Source organism: Tiliqua scincoides, chromosome 1, assembly GCF_035046505.1.
Source record: "Tiliqua scincoides isolate rTilSci1 chromosome 1, rTilSci1.hap2, whole genome shotgun sequence".
NCBI classification, from domain to species: domain Eukaryota; kingdom Metazoa; phylum Chordata; class Lepidosauria; order Squamata; family Scincidae; genus Tiliqua; species Tiliqua scincoides.
This window is the reverse complement of record NC_089821.1, coordinates 95,388,930-95,409,956: the sequence shown is the minus strand read 5'-3', so window position 1 is coordinate 95,409,956 and position 21,027 is coordinate 95,388,930. Positions and strand designations below refer to the sequence as shown.

General features: G+C 43.4%; 1 protein-coding gene and 1 pseudogene across 4 annotated transcripts in view; both read left to right on the top strand.

The window, feature by feature from the left end:
• The window catches only part of CACNB4 (calcium voltage-gated channel auxiliary subunit beta 4), a 123,873-nt gene that overhangs the window by 57,790 nt on the left and 45,056 nt on the right, over positions 1 to 21,027 (top strand). For all 4 annotated transcript variants that reach the window (XR_010793543.1, XM_066611962.1, XM_066611961.1 and 1 more), the window contains exons 2-4: positions 8,604 to 8,723; positions 11,202 to 11,324; positions 15,118 to 15,248. Coding sequence is in view for 3 of the 4 variants with exons in the window: in XM_066611962.1 (XP_066468059.1) it covers positions 8,604 to 8,723; positions 11,202 to 11,324; positions 15,118 to 15,248 (374 nt within the window). In the remaining variant the exon portion in view is untranslated. The remainder of the gene's footprint in view (positions 1 to 8,603; positions 8,724 to 11,201; positions 11,325 to 15,117; positions 15,249 to 21,027) is intronic.
• Positions 15,870 to 15,992, top strand: LOC136637252 (5S ribosomal RNA; annotated as a pseudogene).

Below are 21,027 nucleotides of genomic sequence, written 5' to 3'. Positions count from 1 at the left end.
CCTCATGCCCACTAACCGCTTCTCAGGTGGAGGTGGGCATACAACAGGTCTTTTGAAGACAGAAGTGTGCAGGCAGCTTTGTATGGACAGAGGTGGTTCTTGTGGCAATCTTTGATGCCCCCCCCCCCAAATATTGTGGAATTCCCCACCCTCACCAACTTTAGTGGCCCCCAACTGAGAATGGGGTCAAACTCTCATGTCTGACAGAAGAAGTTGCACAGCATACCTGTCCCTTCAAACATGACAGTGCCATCCCATCAATCTGAATATAGAAGGAACTGCTATATGTACTTCTGTATTTAGGCTGCACTCACAGGAGCAGTTATGAGAAAGGAGTATGCCTTCATCTTCCACTTATGAGCTTCTTAGAGGCAATGGGTGGACACTTCTTTCCAAAAGGGAAAGAAGAGTCTTCTTTCTTTAATTTTTGAACCCTTATAAGCAATGGAACATTCAGCACATAAAGCAGCCTGTTCATTATTCTTATAAATAAAACTTATTTTGAGGGTTCAACTTAAGATTGGACTTTCCCACTATATAACAGTTACCACTCTTTGTCTACAAATTTCCAGGTCTCTTTAGTAAATGGTGGCAGCAGATGATTAGTAACAGTCCCTAGTGGCAAAGGAAGAGAGGTTTATGAAGTCCCTCCCCCATTACCATTTCTTTACATGCAATTAAAGCAGGCTTAAAGAACTCTTCTTGTGTTTATTGTTATGTCCAAGGAGATTTTTATTTATCACAATAAAAATAGTAAGCTTCTTTAAATTAGTTAGCTCTGTCTTGAACCCAGTGAGGTGTTCTTGATTCCGCAGTTGAACCAGAGAATATTCCACCTTGTAATATCTTTTCAGCAAGAAAGAAATGTGGAGTGTGTGAACTTATTGTTAGAATTCAATGGATAATGAACAGTATCCTGTTACGGAAGAAGATTTGCCCTCTCATGTTTTCTTGTATTTGGAACTGTGTTGTCACACTTCAGGATGCTGAGACTGTGTAGAATCAATTCCATTTATCCTTCCTTGAAGAGGATTACAAGAGAGGAAATGATAGATAACGCCTTTTAACTGTTACCAAAACTGTTGCAAATTCATAATGAAAGTAAGCAAACATTCATCACTGTATTGTTTAAAACTCGAGCTTGGTTCGTAAAGCCTTCTGAACCTAAGTGAGACCATGTGGCAAATATATAGAGGTCTCAATGCATGGCTTTAGGGTAACAGTACCACTGCTATCCAACCATATGAGCTGTAACCAGAATAAGCACAACTGCACAGGCACCTGGAAATCAAAGCCATTGTATTTATTGAATTGGAAGATGCTTCTTAATTTTTTTTTTCCTTTATTGTAACTGATGCAGTGTTCTAGATCTACCAGCCCAGGGCTACCCACTTCTTGATCAAATATAAATCTTTCAAACTTGTATGAGAACAGCAAATGTATTCGGTATAATTTGACATGTAAAATTGCCCTGTGTTGGCATATATTTATGAAATGTAAAACAATGGTTAGAAAGTGTTGGAGATGGAGTTGCGGCTTCCTAAGGTAGATATATGTCTTTTTTTTTACTCTTTGGGAAAAGAGGCAAACCTTCTTCCTCTTCTCAGCTCTGTGCATTGTAACAATTAAAGTTTGTTCTTGCACGTAGTTTATGCAGTGATCCGCACACTTTGTACTGCATGCTTTAAGACGGTGCCACTTGTTCTCCACAGATGGTGAGGATTAAACACAGCACGAAAAAGCCAGATTGTCTGCTTTTGAGAGTTGGTGATATTATAGGAAGAGGTGCGAAGTGTCTGTTTGACAAAATGAACACTTGGGGTGGAAATGGGCTGGAAGAGCTAATGCAGACAGAAATCGGTGCCTTCAGAAGTGCTGCTGTTTTTTCTTGCATCAAGAATCCGATTCAGCTGAGACTCCAAATAATTGTACACAGTAATTAGCTACCCAGAGGCAGGTGTCTGAGTGCACAATCCAAAGAGCAACTGGAACCAGCCCCAAATATACCCAAGAATAGGTCTGACTTTTAATACAATAAAATGTGTGTAGGCCTGTGTTATAATAGCAATTAAAAAGGTGACTGCTTTAACTCTTTGGATTAAATTGAAAAAGAAGAACCTCCTTGGGTTTCCCTTTCAATTACACTTTTTATTATGCCCTGTGATTGGCGAGGCCATTGTTTGGAAATGTCTTCCTATTCCTGGAGAAAGGGGATGCATCCAAAGTGCCTGCAGCATTTTTGTCATGTCTGTAAGAACAAGGCCACAGAAGGAGATGGTGCTGCTCTCTTGTCTAGCAGGCTCTCTTCCTCCTAGGGAAAAGGCTGCATCAAAAAGACAACATCACCATAGGCTTCTTTGCTAACTTACAGTATCTGTTTTAAGGCTGGTGAAGGGGAATGGTTGACTTGGGGTTCTGTATACTCCTTGATTCATTGTGGTGTAGCAGTAGCTAGGAAGCAAGCCAGTGTTTTTGCACTATATATTGTATGTGTTTATTATGGCCTTTGATTTATTATCTCCAGGCCATAATTTTTCTTTTGGCTGCCTTTGAGTGTAGGCAGCCTGTAAAATAGTAGCAATAATCGCTGGCATTTTTATAGGTCTTTACCTCTCCAAAGTGCTTTTTGGACACTAATTAATCAGCTGTTATCTTTGGAACCTATTTTGTCCTATTTTCACAATTCTAGAGCTCTGTTACACCTACATTTCTTTTCTTTTTTTCTGTTTTGCACTCAAGCTCTTGTCAGAAGCATAGCTATTTTATGGTATGACACTCTTCAATTATAAGAGGCAATTGCAATGTAATCCTATGTGTGGTTACTCGAAAGTGGTACCCATTTTGTTTAGTGAGGATTACTCCCAGGTAAGTGTACATAGAACTGAAGACTTAGTATATGACAGCATTTCTCAACATTTGTCTCCCACTGCACCACTTGACATGGCCCACCTATTAGAAGTACCACAAGAACTAACTGGCAAAGATGTCACCACCAGTTACTTCCAGATTGGGAGGCCTGATATGATGCGACAAACACCAGTAAGAGACTTGGGGCAGACAGGAGGGCTTTTCTGAGTATACAAAAAGTGCACCCTGGAGCTCTGCTCACCGAGTGGAACCTTCTACTACTGCTTGTCATGTTGTGTTGCTAGTCTTGCTGCCAGGTGGCGAAGATCTGGGGGCCCTGTGCATACCACCGTACACCACCTCAAGTATCACCAGTGGTACAAGTACCACTGGTTTAGAAATGGTGGTATATGATATAGTTAATGAAGGGAAGATATGTATATTGTAGTTATTTGGTTTTTAAAGAAAAACATCTGTGCATCTAGTGTAAATATGAGTTGGGTTGAGACATAATGCAGAACCAGGCTTTTGCACTAACCACAATTAAATACAGGTGGAGCCTATTTATACGCTTTAATTCCCTTCCATGTTGTGCTAAATTCCATAGAGTTAAGCAAATACGCTGCAGCCTGACATTTGGAGTTGGAAGGAAACTAAGGCAGCTGTTATCAATCCCCTCCCCTCCGCTCCTTCGCCTCTCCCTCCTCCCCCTTTCACAGGTGGGATGCTGAGCTTTTAATAGTCCAGTCCTATGCCTTTCTGTTCAGAAGTAAGCCCCATTGTAGTCAATGGGGCTTACTCCCAGGAAACTGTGGATTGGATTGTAGCCTGAGAGCCCAGTCCTATGCTTGCCTACTCAGAAGTTAGTCCCATTCTAGTCAATGGGGCTTCTTCCCAGGAAAGTGTGGATGGGATTGTAGCCTAAATCTCATGCTTGTCTTGCTGGGAAGGCTTGCTTGTGTCAGCTGGAGCAGGAGAGCCTGTACCATCTCAGTGGGAGGGGGGATTTGGCAAACACTCCCTGGGTTTTTTAAAGCAATCCCCTCTCCTCCCCCTCCTGCCTCCCTCTCTGTTCTCAGCCCTCACCGTTGCCAGCTGTCCCGCTTCTTTCACAGGTGGGATGCTGAGCTTTTAAGAGTCCAGTCCTATGCGTTTCTACTCAGAAGTAAGCCCCATTGTAGTCAATGGGGCTTACTCCAAGGAACGTGTGGGGAGGATTGTAGCTTAAATCTCATGCTTTGCTTGCTGGGAAGGCTTGCTTGCTGGGCTGTTTTGTTTCCATAGGCTGGAGCACGGAGAGCCTGCACCATGGGGGGGGGAGAATTTGGCAAACACTCCCTGGGTTTTTTAAAGCAATCCCCTCTGTTGCTACTGCACCTGCCCCTGCCTGTGTGTGTGTGAGTGAGAGAGAGCTCCACCTTGCTGCATGTGCTCTGGCTACAGAGGTTTTCCACCCCCCCTTCCCCTCTTCAGCCTCTTTGCTGCCTCAGGGGCTCCAGGAGTGTCACTGTTCCTTCGCAAGGGGAACTTCTTCCATGGCTCCAGGGCTATTCCCTGCCTGTGCCTTTTCGAAGTGTTTTGGGCTGCCTGGAAATAGAGCAGAGGCCAGCGCAGGGCAAAGGAGGCAAAGGTGTGTGTGACTTTCAATTCCCCCCACTCCTTTACCATACCTACCACCCCATACCTACATTGTGGTTTGATCTTCTGGATGCATAACAGACTGTGTCTGCTTTTGTTTCACATCTGTTCAGAACTCCACTTGATAATTCCACTCCCACGTCCATGGCATAACAGTCTCTAGAACTTGAGCAGTGACCCTAACTAATTACCAGTGATCTGTGAATTCAGACATAACAGGAAATTGCAGTTTGCACAAACTGTGGCTTGAAAACCCTTCAAACCATGGTTTCAGATCCTGGTTTATCAGCCCCAAACCAGCCATGGTTTGTGGCTAGGCTTAGGTTTAGGCATAACGTGAACTATGCTTTAATTAAGCAAACCATGATTTTGCATTATATCTGAACCCAGCCATGGTTAAACAAAGCATGTGACTCAGTTAAAAAGTATGTTTTTTAGTGGGAACACAATCTTGGGCAGTAGTGCCCACTCACTAACGGACATGTGTTTTATGGATTTATTTTATTTATTTAATTATAGAATTTATATCCCACCTTTCTATCCCAACAGAGGACACTCAAGGCGGCTCACAAATAAAACCATACTAAAAAAAATATGTTCATAAAAAACTCCATGCCTCCTTCAATAGAGGCTGCCAAAAATGTTTCTGTGTAGCTATGCTCCACATGGAAACCACAGCATTTGAAAAGAGCTCACCATGCATATGATCCTGACCATATGTGGAGAGTCTCCACACTAGCACTTGTGTGTATGTTCCTGACAATAAGTGGTACAATTGGGAAAATTCTCTATGGAATCAAAGGTATCAGCAAGATGATTCTTTTCTAAGGGCGCAGTCCTAACCCACTTTCCAGCACTGACATAAGGGCAATGCTGCTCTGAGGTAAGAGAACAAACATTCCCTTACTTTGAGGAGGCCTCTGTGAGTGACACCCAACTGCAGGATGCAGCACACGTCCCTTTGGCACAGCTATCCCAATGCTGGAAAATGGTTTAGGATTTGGGCCTACATGTTATAAATTTCCTGTGGAGTGTTGGAGCATGAAGTGCTGACACCCCTTCCATGCAGGACAATAGTTCTGTTCTTCTCTCTGTGCCAGCTGCCAGATTCAAGACAACAAGAGGCCCTCAATTCTATATTTTTTCTTTCCAGGGGCCTATGCAAGCTACCTGGACACCACAAAGCTCCTTTTCAACCTTGCTAAAATGATTCTGTGCATTGGCCTTGAAGACATATATATTTGTGGAACCTTATCCGCTTATCCATGGATTAGGTCTGTGGGCTCCCCCGCATGCCCTGTGTGCGCCCCCTCTGGAGGCGAGAGGAGCAGAGCTCCCCTCACCTCCAGAGGGTCATCTGAGCCCAGCGGAGGCTGAGGACATCTGTCCTTGGCTTCTGCCGGGCTCAGACAGAGCCTTAGAGGCAAAAACACATGACTTGCAGTTAAAAAAAGAAAGAAAGAAAAAGAGGGTGGGGATCATTCACCTCTGTTAATGGTTTCACTTAATCAGGGGTTCCAGACTGGAACCCCTGCAGATAGAGGGGCACGCCTGTATACTTGTTTCAGATTCTGTTGAGCTGTTATCTTTTTACACTTGTGCATCTTTCAATTCATTCCTTTCTTGTTTGGTTTAAAATTTGTTGTGAAAGATGTAATGAGGTGCTGCTTTGGTCACAGGGTCACATGAATGTAGCTTGTGATAGATAGCAGCACTTGCTGTGTCTGCTGCCATTGTCAGTGCAGGAGTCATTCAATGACGCCAATTCAAGTAACACATTGAAGCGATGATGCAAGTTGAGAGGAAATCCATCTCATTTGTTGAGTCATACTGGATAGGGAGCAGTGAGATATTTGCATCCTACTCTAACCGCCTAGCAGTTCTAGGCATGTCTACTCAGAAGTAAATCCCACTGAGTCATGATCTAGAGTCGGACTGCCCTGCAGTCCACAAGACATGGCACTCAGCCGGCCACTCTCTGCCCCTTTACCAGTAGGAGCCAATTGGCTGCCTGAGATTTGACCTGACTCTTGTGATATGGTGAACCACGGCGGGCCATAATATGGCAACCCATGTGATATGGCAGGTAAGGTCGACCAATGCTCTACTCTTAGGTCAGAATGTATCAAGTTGCAACCTAATTCTGGTGAGCCATTTATTAGGGATGTTGTAGTTGTGGACTGCCTGTATTGGCTGGACCTGTAGGTCCCTTCCAACTCTGTGATTCTGCTATTCTGTCTCTCTCTCACTGTGATGAAGACCAGTGATAGCATTGCTTGTCTGCATACAGGCTTCTTTGGAGCACGTATATAATGATGTTGATGATGGCTGCTGCCCTCATACATTGTCAGGACTTTCTCATTCATACCTGCTCTAATTGCATTCACAGATCCTGTAAGAAGTATTGCCTCTCCACAACATCATAGTGCTATCAGTTTTCAAAATTATCTGTGTAGTGTTATTGGGGACTGTTGGCTCGCATTAGTCTGCATAAAAGCCTTCTACTGTCCATTAACTGCTAATCACCCATGTCTTCTTTCTTAGGGTTCCATGGGTTGCTTGGCAAACAGAATTGAGTTCTAATTTTACCCAGCAGGTCGTTGCAGTCATTTTGGTTGAGGGGGGAAGGTTTTCTGTTTTTAACTTAAAACTTCATTTGCAGAATCAGTCTGATTAGTCAGTGGCCCAACTGAGGCTAAAATGTTATGTTTTAGAGAGAAAGTGCAGACAATCTGTTTTGCCAGGCATTCGAGAGGAAAAAAAATCATGATGTTTTTCAGAGTCAGGGCCAAACTACTGATGTTTGAAGCATTATTAGCCTGAGGACCAAATTACTGGTGTTTAAAGCATTATTAGCCCAATGGCAGCTAGATTGGGTCTTTCCTTATACAGCTGGATTGGGACCCATTGTGGAGGCTGGACAAAAGCTACACTATAACCACCACCATTATTACCCTTGTACCATTGGGCCAATCACACTGCTGTTGGTTAAAGATAAAGTAAGTTATATTCTAAATGTCACATGTAGAGGTTGAGCCTCATTATTCGCCTGGGCTCCTTCCAAGCACTCAGGTGGATAGCAAAAAACACACTATAGCAAATCAATTTAAAAAATAAAGTTTCTTTGTGATTTAGAAACAGCCTTGCTGACCTTTGTGATATAAGATAAGAGTCATTAAGAAGACAATCCATCAATCAGTCCTCCTCCAAGCACTTACAAAGGCGTTTTACTCAGCCCCTCCCTTCACCAATGCAAAGTGATCACCTTTCATTCAGGAAAGAGAAAAGGATGGATGGATTGTCAGCCAGCTCTCTCTCTCTCTCTCTCTCTCTCTCTCTCTCTCTCTCTCTCTCTCTCTCTCTCTCTCTCTCTCTCTCTCTCTCTCTCTCTCTCTCTCGTTAAGGAGGCTATTGTTAAAGGACTGTTCAGTTTTTTCTCCAGGGATCAGCACGTTCCTTCTCATTTGCAGTGGTCATTCCTGTTGAGTCAAATCCGTGTATAAAAAAATCCGTGTATAAATAGGCTGGACCTGTAGTGTAGCCTGACATAAGTGGTGAGGGACTGATGAATTTAAAATAGAGTTGTTTTTTATTGTTAATAAGGTTGTGCATCTTGACCAAACATCGTGGTGCCTAGATGTGAAGAAGGCCATTTTAGGAATGCCTTTTACTTTTCACGCTTAGTAAAAAAAAGTGTATGCTTATAATAGAATTTAGAGAAGTGAATTTTACTGAGCCATGTTATGTTCTGATTAATCGGACACAATAGAGGGATACTTCTTATTCAGTCTTTTAATAGATTGTTGCACTGCAGGTTTTATTAGGCATACATATAAGGGGCTATAACAAAATGTACCATTTCTGATAAAAGGGAGCTTTGCTTCATTTGAATTTTGTTTCCTTAATGAAAAGGGAGTGAGAGAGGAACCACCCTAGCTATGTTGGGGGGGGAGGGAAAGAAATTTTTTCTCCACAATTCCTTGTTGGAAATCATGAATAAAACACAAAGATAAAACATGGCTAAAAATAAAACCATGACCTTGGATACTTTTTCTGCATGTTTAGCTTCTTTCTTACTCCATCCATCATTTTGGTTAATAATGGCCTTTTCTTTCTAGGGATCAGCAGATTCATACACAAGCAGACCATCAGATTCTGATGTCTCTCTGGAAGAGGACAGGGAAGCAATCCGCCAAGAGAGAGAACAGCAAGCGGCAATTCAGCTTGAAAGAGCAAAGGTGTTTCTTTTCCTCCCTTTCCCCCACTCCATGTCTAGAAATGAAATGACCACCCTCTCCACCCCTAGACCTTAACCATTTGTCCTGACCCTCTTAGATTTTTTTTTAATAAACCTACAAAAGGACCATACTTTGACTTAAATTGGGAGGAATGAGAGGGCGATGACTGTGGATTTCACCAAGAGTCCCTTTTAATTCAGGCATTGGTGGCAAATGCTTGGTAAGGAAGGAGCAAAAATGCACTGGTGATCAGATTGCCACTGTGTTTGAATGGGAAACGAATACCCTTTTAGATGTTTCCGAGATGTCTTTTAGCTTTATGTACTGCGAAAAATGGGGGAAACTATATTATTAATATGCTAACAAAATTTAAAACTTGTCTTGTCATTAGTATATCGTTTTGCCAGTATTGAATCTGTCCGTTTTATGTGAACTCTAGCCAGAAGGAGGGCTGCACCACATATTCAAAGAGTGAAGAAAGAGAAAGATGCTTGAAAATTATTTCTTTTTACAAACTATTTTTAAAATTCCATGACATATGTCAAACATCTATATTCTTCCCCTGTGAAAGATCACAGATATCAAAATATGTCAAGAGATTTGAAAACCAGTATGTAAAAATTAAAATGAAAAGGGATCTTGCACCTTATAGGCTTGCTTTTTTATCATTTTTAATTTTAAGTTAAACTTCACAAACCAATTTTCTTGCCAAAATAAATGAGAATATTCCCTGTCTCAAAAGGCTTAAAATCTTTTTTTTAAAAATCCACAATGGGGCCACTGAGAGTGACATCACACTGTGGAATGAATAGGAACAGTTCCCCAATACTAATTATAAGAGGATTGCCACTTAAAAGGTACCTCTTTGCCCAATTCCTAGGAGCCTGAAGTGTTTATGTTGAGTTACGTAAGGTGGACCAGTGGTCTGGCCATTTGCAATCCCAGCCCCTGTGCTGCCCGGAGTTGGGACCACAAAATGCCGTCCCCCATCCCGCACCATCCCCACTAGGCACGTTTGGAGGCCTTCTGAAGGCTGAAGAGGCTGCAGGCAGCCTCCCCGGCCCCCAGAAGGCCCTCTGAGACCTCCAGAGACCCTTTGGAGACCTCTGGAAGGTCTAAAAAGATCACTTTTGGTTTTTGGCGAAAACCTGAAGTGACATTTTTAGGCCTTCCAGAGGCCTTCAAAGGCTCTCTGGAGGTCTTAGAGCGTGTTCTGGGGGCTGGGGAGGCCTTGAAAAAGCCTGTAAAGGCCAGATTTTGAAAAACTGGGTGGCAGGGGGGAGCATGTATACTATGGCACATTTGAGGTGTGGAATTCCCCACTTGTTGGGACTTGACTAATGCAAATTTAAAAAAACAACCACAAAATGAATGTATAGAGATTAGTAATGCCTGTGACTTTGGGCAAGATGTTAATTATCCACACATTGTTCCCAAATGTTAGATTGAGCAGAATCAGTGATGTCCTTTGCATGTTCTGTAGAAGACAGGCAGGTAGGCTTTGATCTGGGTCACTGACAACCCTGATTTTAAAACATACTCCCTGAAAGCAAATGGTTTAATTGAAACCTGTGGAATGTATAGGCATATAGTGAATAACACCGCACTTTCTTAAAAAAGAACAAAGTGTGCTGATAAAATGAGGTAACCATTCATGTGAAAGTGATTCACCCACTTGTATATATCACTTAATCAGCACAGTATCAAGTGATCATTTGTATGTGTGACTAGGCCCTGTGAGATAGAACCCAGAAATAATCACTTCCAACACAGTGCATTCAGCAGAGACAGTTCACATTCATCAAGTGTTGGGTCATCTGGGCCATAGTTCAGTGGCAGTGCACTTACTGTGCAGGATGAAAGTTCCAAGCTCAATTGCTGACATCCCCAGTTAGGGCTGGGAGAAAGTGCCTGGCAAGCTGCTACCAGCCTGAGTTAGGGTGGACCAGTGTTTTGACTCAGTATATGGCAGCTTCATATGTTCTTAGTGATGAGTAATCAGGCAATATGCATAACTGTGTGAACTAGTCCCAAGAGAAGAGATAAAGTAGTGGAAGAGCAGAAGCCTTTAAAACTATCTCATAGCTATCCCATAGCTATAACTGGCCAAATGCTGGCTTACTGCCCTCTTGCTGAAGTACAGGGAATCTGCTGCAACCGAGGGCAAGCTCTGAACTATTGTTTTGGGTTGAATAGGGCTGATTTTTTTACAAGATGCACATTCAACTTTACAAATTGAGCTACAGGGCTGAACTACTCAGAGAAGTGAAACTAATAGGCTGAAGTACTGAAGGCTGATAGGCTGAAGAAACTGAAGTACTACTGATAGGCTGCTGGAAGGAGCAGAAGAGCTTTGATTCCTGAGCTGCTGCCTCTCCCTTTCAGACCATGTGACTCCTGGTAGCCCCATTTCCTTTGCATTATCTGCTTACTGCCCATCCCTGCTTCTGTATAACAGAAATGTATTTCTGTTTCCAGTCAAAACCTGTAGCGTTTGCTGTTAAGACAAATGTGAGCTATTGTGGAGCGTTGGATGAAGATGTTCCTGTACCAAGCACTGCCATCTCTTTTGACGCAAAGGATTTTCTACACATTAAAGAGGTAACTACACACTTGTCTGTTGTACATACCAATGGCTTGGGACTAAACAATCAGCTCTGAGCTATGCAGGATCCAATAAACAAAGCTGTAAAGCAACCAGCACTGCACAGAGCACAGAATTTGATTAGCAATGACATACAGGATCATTCATCCTGATCAAGGTTTTCAAGAGCACTGAAGCTATGTATTGGACAACTTTGTATTTTAAGCCTGAAAAGCAACATTAGAACCCAGTGGGGATTAACTCATTAAGGGCCAAACTAAACAAAGATTTGCTATGTCTTAAAGGGGTGTATGATAGTGGACAGGGTGGTCCGCGGTATCTGCAGGGTTCCATTCCTGCGGATGTTCAAATCCATAGATTCTGGCCCCAAGCTCTCCAAACCCAAGCCCTGTAAGGCTTCCAGAAGGCCAAAAAGCACAACTTCCAGTTTTCAACCAAAAATCGGAAATCATGTCTCCCCAGCCCTCAGATGGAGCTCCGGACCCAACTGGAGCATAGCTCCAGTCAGGTTCAGATGGCTACAGGTGGCCCACTCCCATGGGTTCAGAACCTGTGGATATTAAAATATCCTGCATTTTATTCAGGGTTGCCTGTACATGCCTTTTATGACATCATAAACAGCGCAACGCCTATGGCCATTTCAGGGACTCTGTGCAAATGGTGGTGGCATCCCTGGCACGCTGCCACAGAGGGTGACCTGTGTTGAGGCAGGTAACCCATCACAGATGTCAGGCAAAGCAAGTTGGCAGAATGGAATGGGGAGGGAGAGAAGCAGAAGTTTCTGGGTGGGAATGGGAACAGGCGTGAGGCAGGTTGGAAGAGGGAAGTGGCATGCTTCAGTAATCTATCCCAATTCTTTACACTATTCCCTCTCACTTATTCTCCTTGGTTCTGTACAAGTTTAATGGCTGGCACAGATCCAATGAGGCACACTTGGGCGGCAAAGGCCTTAAAAGGCTTTAAAAAGTTCCCTTATATCAAGGAGGCCTCTGAGATTGTGCCTCCATAGAAGGCAGTGCATGCTCTGTTTATGCAGCTAAATTGGCAGGAGAAAGGTTAGTTAGGATTGGCCTATCTTACTTATTAGAAACAAGTGTTGACCCCCAAACCATGACCAGTAGCTAAATGAATGGATTCCCACACTGTAAAACTGGCATAGTTGAAATTGTATAGCAAGCCACTTTGTATAAGTGGCTTCATACGTGCATAGTATCCGTGAAAAGTCCTTCAATTCGTACTATGCCACAAAGGTAATGAATAAATTGGTCTGCTGTATGGAGTGTACTCTTCTTCCACAATAAGTACAGTAAAGAAAGAAAATATGTAAGATGTTTGCCTGGTTATTGTTGTCATCTCTACAACAATTTATCTGCAAGGCGTTTGATTTTCTGCTGCTTGTGACTTGCCTGTTACCTGGAACATACAGACTACAGTACAAGCTAAACATCAGTTAGGTTGGTCCCTGTGCAAATAGCTGGTCCAGATGTATTTTCAGAGTCAGCATTGGGGAACAGCCACAGGTGGGCAAAACTAGCGAGGCTAGTGCTGAATCACCAAGGGTACCTCTTCATTAACATCCTTCCAGTTTTATTTCTGGGTTTCTTGTTATTGCTGGGAAAATTGATGGGTGGCCATGCTCCCATCATCTCTGTGTACTCCTACTTTCTTGTCAAACTTGCCTTCTATTCAGATCTGTCTTCCGCTCCTCTATTACGAATTGCATAATTTTGTTGTGGTAGGAAAATATGCCATTGTTGTCAGAGCCATTCCAGGCAGTGAGAGCAATGCAGTGTCCTTCATTAGAGGGTCTATCAGCTTAACTGTTTTTAAGAGGATACTCATAATGTAACAATGTGATGTCTGATGATGACCTGGATATTATTTTGTGGATTAGAACATGTGTCCATGTCTTTTACCCCATGGGTGGAACAGAAGTTGGGAGGAGGTAATCTTGAATGGAACAAGAGTTGACCAACCCTACCATTTTCCACTGCTGAAACTTGCAGCCTTACAACCAAGGCTGTGTTTTGTTTTTAAAAAAGAAGGGGAAAAAGAACCTTGGGGGAACGCTGCACTCAGCTGTGTTTCATATCTAGTTTGGGCCTCAGGCAAGGTCACACTGACAACAAGCTGAAATGTCAGCAAGAATGGATGATTCTCCATGTTCAAGATGCCTCATCTGTCACCCATAGGACTATATTATTATGCACTTTTAAAACAGATTAAGTGACAACAATTATTGGCAATGCATAAACATTCCAGGCACAGCAGCCAATCACAGAGAAATGTACTACTTCCACCTACGCTCAAGATTCAGATATGCTTTGAAGAACATATGGAAGGTGCTTTGTAATGAGAGTAACCTTGCCATGCTCACAGCATCTTTGTAACTCAACTCTGGAAATAGGACAAGAATCTTATTTTTACAGACTTACTGAAGAAATCTAGGAGCCCACTTCCCAGATGCCATGAAACCACTTCATAAACGCCCACCCTATCAACAAATGAATGCATGAGTTGTGGTCCTGGCTGCATCACCAATCCAGTCCCAGAACTTGCTTACCTATTGAATCTCACAAATGTCTCTTGTTCTCTTTTCCTCATCAGAGTTGCCAAATAGCTTCGAGCCCTTCTTAGTTATTTGTTTAATTTGTCTTTTATTTCTCAGCATGTCCTTTCCATCTTGTTTTTGGATTGTCCAAAGCTGCTCCTTTGCCTTGCTCTGCAATGCTGCCCCTCTGCCCTTTTTTTGTGATTGTTTTTAAATAAATATTGCTTTATGTATTTTTCTATTGGGGGAAAATGGGGCTGAAGGGAGGAGTGTCAATTGGAGTCTTCATTTGGAGTCTTGGTTTGGAGGCCCAGGAAAAGCAGTAGGGTGTAGATACGTGATTTGATCCTTCCTTGGGTGGTTCATTTATTTTAGACAAGCTATGACTTTACATGACTATGCATGACAGTTCTGTTACCTGTAATCAGAGATCCGATTGCAGCACAAATAAAAGGGGTGAGTGCAGAAGGGAATTAAGGCAAAATTTGCCTTCATTATGCACAAAAGGTGGGAGGCAAAAAAAAAACCAGTGTTTATTTATTAGCACTCAGAAACTATATATGAAAAGCTTATTTAATCACAAAAGTATGGTATCAGTGCAACTGTATTTATTACAGTATTTATACACAGCCTTTCTCATAGATCCAAGGCGGATTACATAGACAGGCTAGTCATAAACCCCATTTTTCCAAGGGTTTTTGACAAGTACTGTTTCATGAGAGAGGCTCATAGAACCTTCCGTTTCTCCAGATGTCCCTTCATAGTGCAGTCACATCCTGGCTTCCCAGCCCTTTGCACTTTCAAACTTTCTCAGACAGCTGCAAATCAAGCTTCAAGTGTTACCTTGCTAGATGACTCCTCTGCATTCCTTCACACAACTCTGCAGAGATCCTTCAGTGGCTTTAGTCTTTGGCTTTTGGTCTCTCATCCTAAGGTTGTGGATCCTGCTTAGCTATTTCAGGCAAAGCGACATCCAGATCATACCTCCTGTCTGTATCAGTTCAGAATGTGTGTGGAGAATTCCATATTTTGCCCCTTGCTCCATGTGACATTCTCACTGCATGTGGGAAACAAGTGTGCATTAAGGGTATTATTTGATCTGTATAAGACTAGTGATGTCTGAATGGATATCTGTTTGCTAGGAAGCTAGCAGGAGATGGTATTGTGTGCTACGTAGAAGTGCAGAAGATGGAAGTTGCGTGAAAGAAAGAGTCAAGTTAATAATGTATTTGTTACAGAAATATAATAATGACTGGTGGATAGGAAGATTGGTTAAAGAAGGGTGCGAGATTGGCTTCATTCCAAGCCCACTTAGACTGGAGAACATCCGGATCCAGCAGGAGCAGAAGCGAGGGCGTTTTCATGGAGGGTAAGCTACAACGCTCATCTTACTCATAACTAAAGCCTGCTCTTTGAGTATCTACATCTTTTTAACTAGTTTTGTCTTTGAAACTCTCAAAGTGTGGCCTTTGTTTTCTGACAAACTACTGAGAAATGAGTCATAAAGATGGACATTTCAGCTGTGTTGTTAACTAGATTTATTTCAGCTTAGTTGTTGTATGGCCAACCTGGCAATTGTCCTTGAGCCCCAGAAGCTCATGAAGTGGAACATTGTACTTAGCTGGGATAAAATAACTCACTTCTGTCCTCCTGCTGTCTTCTACTATAGGGATTTTCAATTTGTCAAGAGTTGGGACCCACCTCAAATTGCAATATGGAACCCACCTTCAAGCCCCCATTTGGCCAACCCCTCACCCTACCGCTTTATGTGGGCCCTTTGGTAACTCTTCCTTATGTGCTGCTACTTTTATTTCCTGCCAGGTGGCATCAATGCAAGAATAGTGCTGCTTACCTGACTGCAGTGGCCTACTGTGCCTACCAAAGTTTAACATGGGCAAGCATCAAGTGAGGGGAATGGGAAAGTGAGCTGCCATGGTTCCTCTTCCTCCTCCTTTTCCTGCCCATTTGTGTCCAGTCAGCATGTAGCTGTCTCTACTGCCCATATTGTTACCCTGCACATCCCTGATCTTGTCTGATCTTGGAAGTTAAGCAGGGTCAGGCCTGGTTAGTACTTGGATGGGAGACCGCCTGGGAATACCAGGTGCTGTAGGTTTATACCATAGTCTTTCGAGACTGAAGGTTGCCAACCATTTAACTGAAAGGAGAGGAGGTGCAGAGCAACAGTATGAACTCATTTTTGAAAGGGGGGGGGGTGAGGCTAGGCAAAAAAGAGAAAGTGCCACAGGACAGCAGGCAGATAGATGGGAAACAGCAGAACTTGACCAGAACAAGCTGTAATCTTCAGGATTTATTCTTCTAAGACCTCTAGCCCTGAATAATGTTCAAATTGTGGAGACCTATACTTCAAAACTAAATGGTGGCAATATCACTCACCTGAGATCAGGTTGCCTGACCTACCTACCGAAGACCTTCGTCCTACATTTGCAGATGTCATCCTTGGATTCATTCTCAAAAACCTCAAGACATCTCATTTACAATCTTTCTCCTAGGGCAATTAGTAGGGATTTGATGTATGGGTTTAAAAGCAAGATGCTAACTTCATTACATGATTTGATAAAGATTCTTTTTTCCTTGTACAACTGATAAAAGAATTTCATTTGTGTCTTTAGCATGTGCCCTTTAAAATCTCTCTCTCTCTCTCTCTCTCTCTCTCTCTCTCTCTCTCTCTCTCTCTCTCTCTCTCGTTGCTAAGAGAATATGTAATGTTTAGGATGTTGTCTTTATCTTCTCATTGCCATTTATCATGTTAGGTTTTTATTGGATTTCGGTTATTTTATGACTTTTGAGTTCTGCTCAGTATTTATTCAGGTAACTTCAGACAGAACAATAGCTTTTACAAGCCATAAATATTAATCATTACTCCAGAGCAACAGTTTTCCAAGTGTGTTCCTAGGAACTTCATAAACACACCATAAGTTCAGTGACATCACTGGGGGAGTGGACTGCACAGGGAGACACCTTCAGGGATGTGTGACACCACTACTGACCAAAATTGTGAAAATCTTGGTATTTTCAAATAAATACCATGATGTTATATATCATTTGATTGGTAATTTAAGGCAGAATGCATTGAAACTAACCACATTGAAATATCTGTATTATGTCATAAGTTACAGCAAAATAACCCAAAAAGATAAACAACCAGAAAGGAAAACACAACTGCCTTATGTAACAAGAAGTGGATTTCTTTAACTCAAAACTGACCAATGAGACAGATTGTTTCAAGAGCCAATGAGGTGTTATAACACACCAGAGAACCAATGAGGTGCCTCCAGGTCATCTCCTGGTCCGCCCGGGGCAGGAGCAGCCTTTGATTACACCAGGGGAAGGGGTTCTGACACCCACCTTCCTCCTCCCTGGATTTAGCTCTGGCAGGGGTTCACCAACATGTGGGCTTCAGCCTGCTATCTCACCACCTCTGAGCCTCATCATTGGCCCAGCCCTGGCATTATAAAGGGTATGCACTTCCCCTTGGAGCTAGACTCTTCCAGGCACCCAGACCATATCCCACCCCCTTCTTCCTTTGGATGAGTGAGTCACTGTCTCGCCCCTTGCTGCCTGCCTTGCTCTCCCAGGGCAGCTCCCTGTCACCTCAAGCAGTCCCAGGTGCACATCTTTTTGACGGTGGTCACCAAGGCCCTCCTCCAAGGGCTGGGAAGGAAGGGGCATGCTGTCCATAAGATGCCCCAGAAGTTGCTGCAGCAGGCCTGCTGCTCCCACTGGCAGGCCCAGCTGCTCCAGGTGCACTGCCACCTCCTCAATCAGCCCAACTAGCTCATGGAGTCTTCTCTGTAGGACCGGCTGGGTCGCCATGGCGGGCACCAGTGGGAGATGGGAGCCTTGCATCACTGGAGTCCTCCAGTAAGTCGGGTGGTTGGCCTGAGCTCCAACACTGACAAATACACAAAACTTAAGAATATGGGTTACAACAGGGGTGCTCAATAGGTGGATTGCGATCTACCGGTAGATCGCGAGGCAAAATGAGTAGATCGCGGAATGCCGACCCTTCCCCTTCAGGTATCTCTGGGAGGAAACGCCGGGAATAAGGCCCATTGTACTCAATGGGGCTTACTCCCAGCTAAGTGTGGCTAGGATTGCAGCCTCACAGCCTAATCCTAGGCATGTCTACTCAGGAGCAAGTCCTGTTATACTCAGTGGGGCTCAAGGTGCACCAACATACATTGTACACATAAATGTTATAAGTTATGATGGCGTGAACATTGTAAAAAAAACTCTGGTAGATCTCCGGGCCTTGCTGGGTTTCAAAGTAGCTCTCCAGCCAAAAAAGTGTGAGCACCCCTGGGTTACAACTTGCCAGCAGAGTACTGCTATGGGAATTACTACCAGTGGGCAGTAGCTTTTCAATAATTTAACAGACTTCAGCTGATGGATTGTTTCTGTTTCAGCTGAATATGCCTTAATTACTTGGAATAGTACCTAACTGGAAAAATGCAAGATGGTATTTTTAGAATTGACTTCCTCCATGACAGTTTTCCAGCTGCAAATACGCAAAACCCATTATCAGCTGAGGTGGGGGTGGGACATGTAGCTTTCTATATTGATTTCCATGAGAGAAGATGACAGGTCTTCAACACCATAAAAGAATCCTATGTGAAGGTAATAGTAGCAGCATGTTTGCTGCTGCTGATCCAAGTTGATCAGTTTGCTGCTGCTGATGGGCCAAGGTGATCAAGCAGTGCTGCGGCTGAATCACATTGAAATGAATGTAGGGCGCTCAGCCTGCATGCAAACTTTGCAGCAGAAATAATGAAATTGTACATTTGATAATGAGTCTTGTCAAAATGATTGCCATGTATGTATGAGTGGGAAGATGAATTCATGTTCATTCAAACCAAGTGTGCACAGCTTGGGTTATGCTGCCAGGCTCTTTGTCTTTGCAAAATGATTAATGTCGTTGGATTTTAAGGGAAACGAGGGAAAATTACTGAAGTCAGTGGAATTCCTTGTCGCTGTGCAGTTGGGTCTTAGCAAAATTGACAGATTAGGTGAAAAACTGGGTTGCCTACACTGCTGTCATACACGTGCTCATGTAGCTACCACTACCCTATATATGCACACTCAGTCTTGGGCCCAGGTTTGCCCAGCCCAGAATTAAACTAAATTGGGGGAATTCATAACTAGGGAGGCTGAAATGCAGCGTATGGCTGTTTTGGGACTGTTGACTGGATAACAGAACAAATAACTTCAATGTGTCTTCAGTTAGGCTAACAGTAACCAAGAGACAAAGCTTTCCAAAGGAACACTAAGAGTGCAATCCTAACCAACTTTTGGTTACTAAAGGTGCAGTTCTAACCAACTTTCCAGCATCAACATAAGGGGTCTGAAGTAATAGAACCAGCATTCCCTTACCGTGAGGAAATTTCCATGACTGCCACCCAACTGTAGGATGTAACACATGCCCCATTGGCACAGCTGTGTCAGTGCTGGAATGTTGGTTAGGATTTGGGCCTAAGAGATATAAACAAGGAACAGGCCATGGTTATGTGTAAGATCAGTTGTACAGAGCTGTAAGCAGTTGAGGATAAAAGAATACTTGTGAATAGCTCTGTTTGGACAGGCATGGCGACTCGAAAAGTCACCATGAAAAAAGTTAAAAGAAAAAGGAAAGTGAAAGAGGGAGAGGGAGAATGAGATTGCCAGCTAGGCTGTTTCCTCTGCCAGAGATGACCCAGTGGGAGGTTTAAAAGAAGGCTTTGAGGAATGGAGGGCGTCAGAAAGGATGAGTTGCTATGAAGATTAGAGGAAGAGAAGAAAAATTACCTATCCTTAGGAATGGGAACTCAAGTCAGTTGACTCAGGTCAGAGTTGCGAAAATTGGTGTTTTTCACTGACTCATTTAAACTCGAGTTGTGCATGTGGAAGACTCGACAAAACACTTGAATTAAGGGCCCCTTGGCTTGGCACTTGTCTCCATGAATGCAGACTCGAGTATGCCTGTGTCTGGGTGTGCTTGCTTACTGTTTTTGCGACGTGAAAAAATGTATGGGGCCATCATTCAGACCAGATGAAGGGCAGGAAGGTTCCAGCCTGGAGGTAGGGGAGGGTTAATGTTTGCTTTTGTATCTGAGAGAAGGGGGGATACAGAGCAGTCTCTCTTGCCTGTCACTGATAGGAAGGAACCAGTGGTCATTGGATGAAGAATGGGCGGCCTGGTTTCTTTCTTTGGATGAGGAGGGCAGGAGGAGGGAGAGAATGGGACTAATTCTGAGTAGAGCTGCAAAGGATTGGGTCATCCTGGTAAGCCTTGCAGCTGCTGCACGTGACCCTCCTCCTTCCTGCTTCCACGCAGTCCTTCCCACCCTCTCCTTCCCTGTGTACAGATGGAATGGAGCAGCAGGAGAGTGGTTAAAGAGAACTCTGACATATACACACACACACAGCTCAGCAGCAGCCCTGTTTTTTTTTCTGTGCTTGACACATGTATCAAAAAGACTTGGGACTCAAGTCTTTTCAAGTTGCAAATCAGAAAGTGCCCCCATTAGGACTTTTTCGAGTTGAGTCGCAGGGGGCAAAGACTCATGATTTGACTCGAGTTAAGCCATGCTGAATTTGCCCATCCCTGCCTTAGTCTGCTGGATAGATTAACAAGGTGAAAGTCTCTGAGAGTGAGAGAGAGAGAGAGAGAGAGAGAGAGAGAAGCTATGTGAATGCCTACATTGGGAAAGAAAATGCCAAAATTCTGCTTCTAGAGCAAGGGTAGTTATAGGATTTTGGACAAAGAATATGAAGACATTCCTAGTGAATATTAATATCAGGAACATCTCTGGAGTGTGCAGGCAGGAGTTTCTTGAACTTCACAGAGTTAAGGTGTGTCCTTCCAGGAGTGCATAAAAGCTTTAATTGCACCCCAATCTGAGAGGTTCCTGAAGGATAAAATGGTAGAGTGTGGGTATCTCCCATACTTAGAGGTGGTTGGTGGGAGAGGCATCCTGGAGGAGTCTGAAAAGACTGACCAGGTGTCCTGGTCACTGGGCAGTTAAACTTATTATTCAGGAAGACTTGTGCTTGAAAGTGAGATTATGCCACGTTGGAGAGCCTAAATGTACAAGGCCTTAGAGCAGTGGTTCTCAAACTGGGGCGTTGTGATGCCCCAACCAGAGAGCCCT